General features: G+C 57.1%; 1 protein-coding gene across 1 annotated transcript in view; it reads left to right on the plus strand.

The window, feature by feature from the left end:
* Window positions 1-2,340, plus strand: part of ZBTB7A (zinc finger and BTB domain containing 7A) — a 6,174-nt gene extending 3,834 nt beyond the window's left edge. Inside the window, exon 2 of the mRNA XM_009880889.1 lies at window positions 1,776-2,340. Coding sequence (XP_009879191.1) covers window positions 1,776-2,250 — 475 coding nt within the window. The 3' untranslated portion in view covers window positions 2,251-2,340. The remainder of the gene's footprint in view (window positions 1-1,775) is intronic.
* Window positions 2,341-3,466: the final 1,126 nt, after the last annotated feature.

A 3,466-nucleotide genomic window follows, 5' to 3' on the forward strand; every position in this document is an offset into this window, starting at 1 on the left:
TCGGGCGAGTTGCGGTTGCAGCAGCGCAGGCCCTGGCAGGAGCCAGCCAGCCCCGTGCTGGGCGATGCTCGACCTCGTACCAGGCGATGCTCGGCCCCATACCCATGCTTAGCCCCATACTGGGTGATGCTTGGCCCCGTACCGATGGTCAGACCCATACCGGGAGATGCTTGACCGCGTACCAGGCAGTGCTCAGCCCCATACTGGGTGATGCTTAGCCCCATAACCGGGTGGTGCTCAGCCCTATACCAGGCAATGCTCAGCCTCGTACCGGGTGGTGTTTGACCCCGTACCGATACTCAGCCCTGTACTGGGTGGTGCTCAACCCCGTACTGGGCGCTGCTGAGACCCATACCGGGTGATGCTCGCTCCTATATTGATGTTCGGCGGTGTACCAGGCGATGCTCAGCCCTGTAGCGGGTGATGCTTGGTCCTGTACTGATGCTGAGCGCTGTACAGGGCAATGCTCAACCCTGTACTGATAACTCAGCCCTGTACTGGGTGATGCTCGGCCCTGTACTGATGCTCAAACCCATACCAGGCGCTACTGAGCCTCGTACCGAGCGGTGCTTGGCCCTGTAGCGGGTGATATTCAGCCCTGTACCAGGCGATGCTCAGCCCCATACCACGTGATACTCACACTCATACTGGGTGATGTTTGACCCTGTACCGACGCTCAGCCCTGTACTGGGTGGTGCTCGACCCTGTACTGGGCGCTGCTGAGACCCATACTGGGCGATGCTCAGCCCCGTATTGATGCTCAGCCCTGTACCAATGCTCAGCGCTGTACAGGGCAATGCTCAACCCTGTACTGATGCTCAGTGCTGTACTGGGTGATGCTCAGCCCCGTACCGGGTGATGCTTGGCCCTGTACCAATGGTCAGTGCCATATGGGGTGATGCTTGGCCCTATACTTGATGTCAGCCCCGTTACCGGGTGATGCTTGGCTCTGTACTGATGCTCAGCGCTGTACCAGGTGATGCTCAGCCCCGTACCGGGTGATGCTTGGCCCTGTACTGATGCTCAGTGCCATATGGGGCGATGCTTGGCCCTATACTGATGCTCAGCCCCGTACCGGGTGATGCTTGGCCCTGTACTGATGCTCAGTGCCATATGGGGCGATGCTTGGCCCTATACTGATGCTCAGCCCCGTACCGGGTGATGCTTGGCTCTGTACTGATGCTCAGCACTGTACAGGGCGATGCTCAACCCCATACCAATGCTCAGCCCCGTACCGGGTGATGCTTGGCTCTGTACTGATGCTCAGCCCCGTACCGGATGGCGCTCAACCCTGTATCGGGTGATGCTCGGCCCTGTACTGATACAGAGACCCATCTCAGGCGATGCTCGGCCCTGTACCAATGCTCAGCACTATACTGGGTGGTGCTTGACCCTGTACCGGGTGCTGCTGAGACCCATACCGGGGGTGCTCAGTCCCGTATTGACGCTCAGCCCTGTAGCGGGTAATGCTTGGCCCTGTACCGATGCTCGGCGCTGTACAGGGCAATGCTGAGCCGTGTACTGATGCTCAGCCCCATACCGGATGGTGCTCAACCCTGTATCGGGCGATGCTCGGCCCTATACCGATGCTGAGACCCACCTGGGGCGATGCTCGGCCCCGTACCGTTGCTCGGCCCCATGCCAATGCTCAGCCCCGTACCGGGCGACGCTCAGCCCCGTACCGGGTGATGCTCGCCCCGTACCGGGCGCAAGGGACGAAGGCAGACCCCCAGGCTGACCTGCCCCCCCCTCCCTGTCCTTTCTCTCCCACGCAGGCAGGACAAGCTGAAGGTTCACATGCGGAAACACACAGGGGAGAAGCCGTACTTGTGCCAGCAATGCGGCGCCGCTTTCGCTCACAACTACGACTTGAAGAACCACATGCGCGTCCACACCGGCCTGCGGCCCTACCAGTGCGACAGCTGCTTCAAGACTTTCGTCCGCTCCGACCACTTGCACAGGCACCTTAAAAAAGATGGATGCAACGGTATTCCATCCAGGAGGGGCCGTAAACCCCGGGTGAGAGATGCCGGGGGTTTGCCTACCACCCCTACGGGGAACCCCGAAGATGGAAGTTTTCAAGCCGGTGGGGAGAGTCAAGAATCAGAGGACATCAAGCCGGTGGTGAGAGTCAAGATTGAGAGGAACGACGAGGAGGAGCAGCACTTTGAGGATAATTCAAATAATGAAGCATCAGGATTGAATGTAGCAGGAGGGTCGTCTGAGGGTAACACGCAAGGACTCTCCTAAACCAAAAAAAAAACCGAAACAAAACAAAGTGTCACAAAATCTAGTTAGTACTTTTCCTCCGATTTTTCTCTTTAAAGATGTTTCTCTCCCTTTTTTTAAAAAAAAAAACAGAAAAAAATATATATATATATTATGTTTCCAATCTTCCCATCGTAAGCAGGGCTCCCCCGAGGATCCCTCGGTAGCCAAGGACCTTTTCTTGGAAAGGCAGACGCTAGGAAGCACGGGGTGGGGATGGAAAGTGGCTCTGTCACATGGAAAAGAGCTTCCATGTAAATCCAAAGCTTTATTTTGTGTCCAAACACACGTTAAAAAAAAAAAAAAATCAAAACCTATTTCAGAGAGAGATCTATTTAAGGAAAAAAAAAAGTTAAAAAAAAAAAAAGAAAAAATAGACAAAAAAAAAGAAGTGGTAGGAGCGGAAGGGCTCTTTCAGGGCGGGCGGTACACGGTGCCGGACATCCAAGAGTGGGGACTCCCAGGATTGGGGACACCCAGGACTGGGGACACCCAAGACTGGGGACGCCCCTGGTTGGGGACACCCAGGATTGTGGGGTCACCCAGAATTGGGGACACTCAGGACTGGGGATCCCCAGGATTGGGGACACCCAAGACTGGGGACACCCAAGATTTGGGACACCCCTGGTTGGGGACACCCAGGACTGGAGACATCCAAGGCTGGGGACACCCAGGATTGGGGGGACACCCAGAATTGGGGACACTCAGGACTGGGGATCCCCAGGATTGGGGACACCCAAGACTGGGGACACCCAAGATTTGGGACACCCCTGGTTGGGGACACCCAGGACTGGAGACATCCAAGGCTGGGGACACCCAGGATTGGGGGGACACCCAGAATTGGGGACACCCAGGACTGGGGACACCCAAGATTGGGGACATCCAAGACTGGGGACACCCAAGATTGGGGACACCCCTGACTGGGGACATCCAGGACTGGGGACACCCAAGACTGGGGACACCCAGTACTGGAGACACCCAGGATTGGGGGGACACCCAGAATTGGGGACACCCAGGACTGGGGACACCCAAGATTGGGGACATCCAAGACTGGGGACACCCAAGATTGGGGACACCCAGGACTGGGGACATCCAAGACTGGGGACTCCCAGGATTGGGGACACCCAGGACTGGGGACATGGAGACACCCAGGATTGTGGGGACTCCCAGGATTGGGGACACCCAGGACTGGGGACAC

Source organism: Charadrius vociferus, unplaced genomic scaffold (assembly GCF_000708025.1).
Source record: "Charadrius vociferus isolate BGI_N301 unplaced genomic scaffold, ASM70802v2 scaffold2003, whole genome shotgun sequence".
NCBI lineage: Eukaryota > Metazoa > Chordata > Aves > Charadriiformes > Charadriidae > Charadrius > Charadrius vociferus.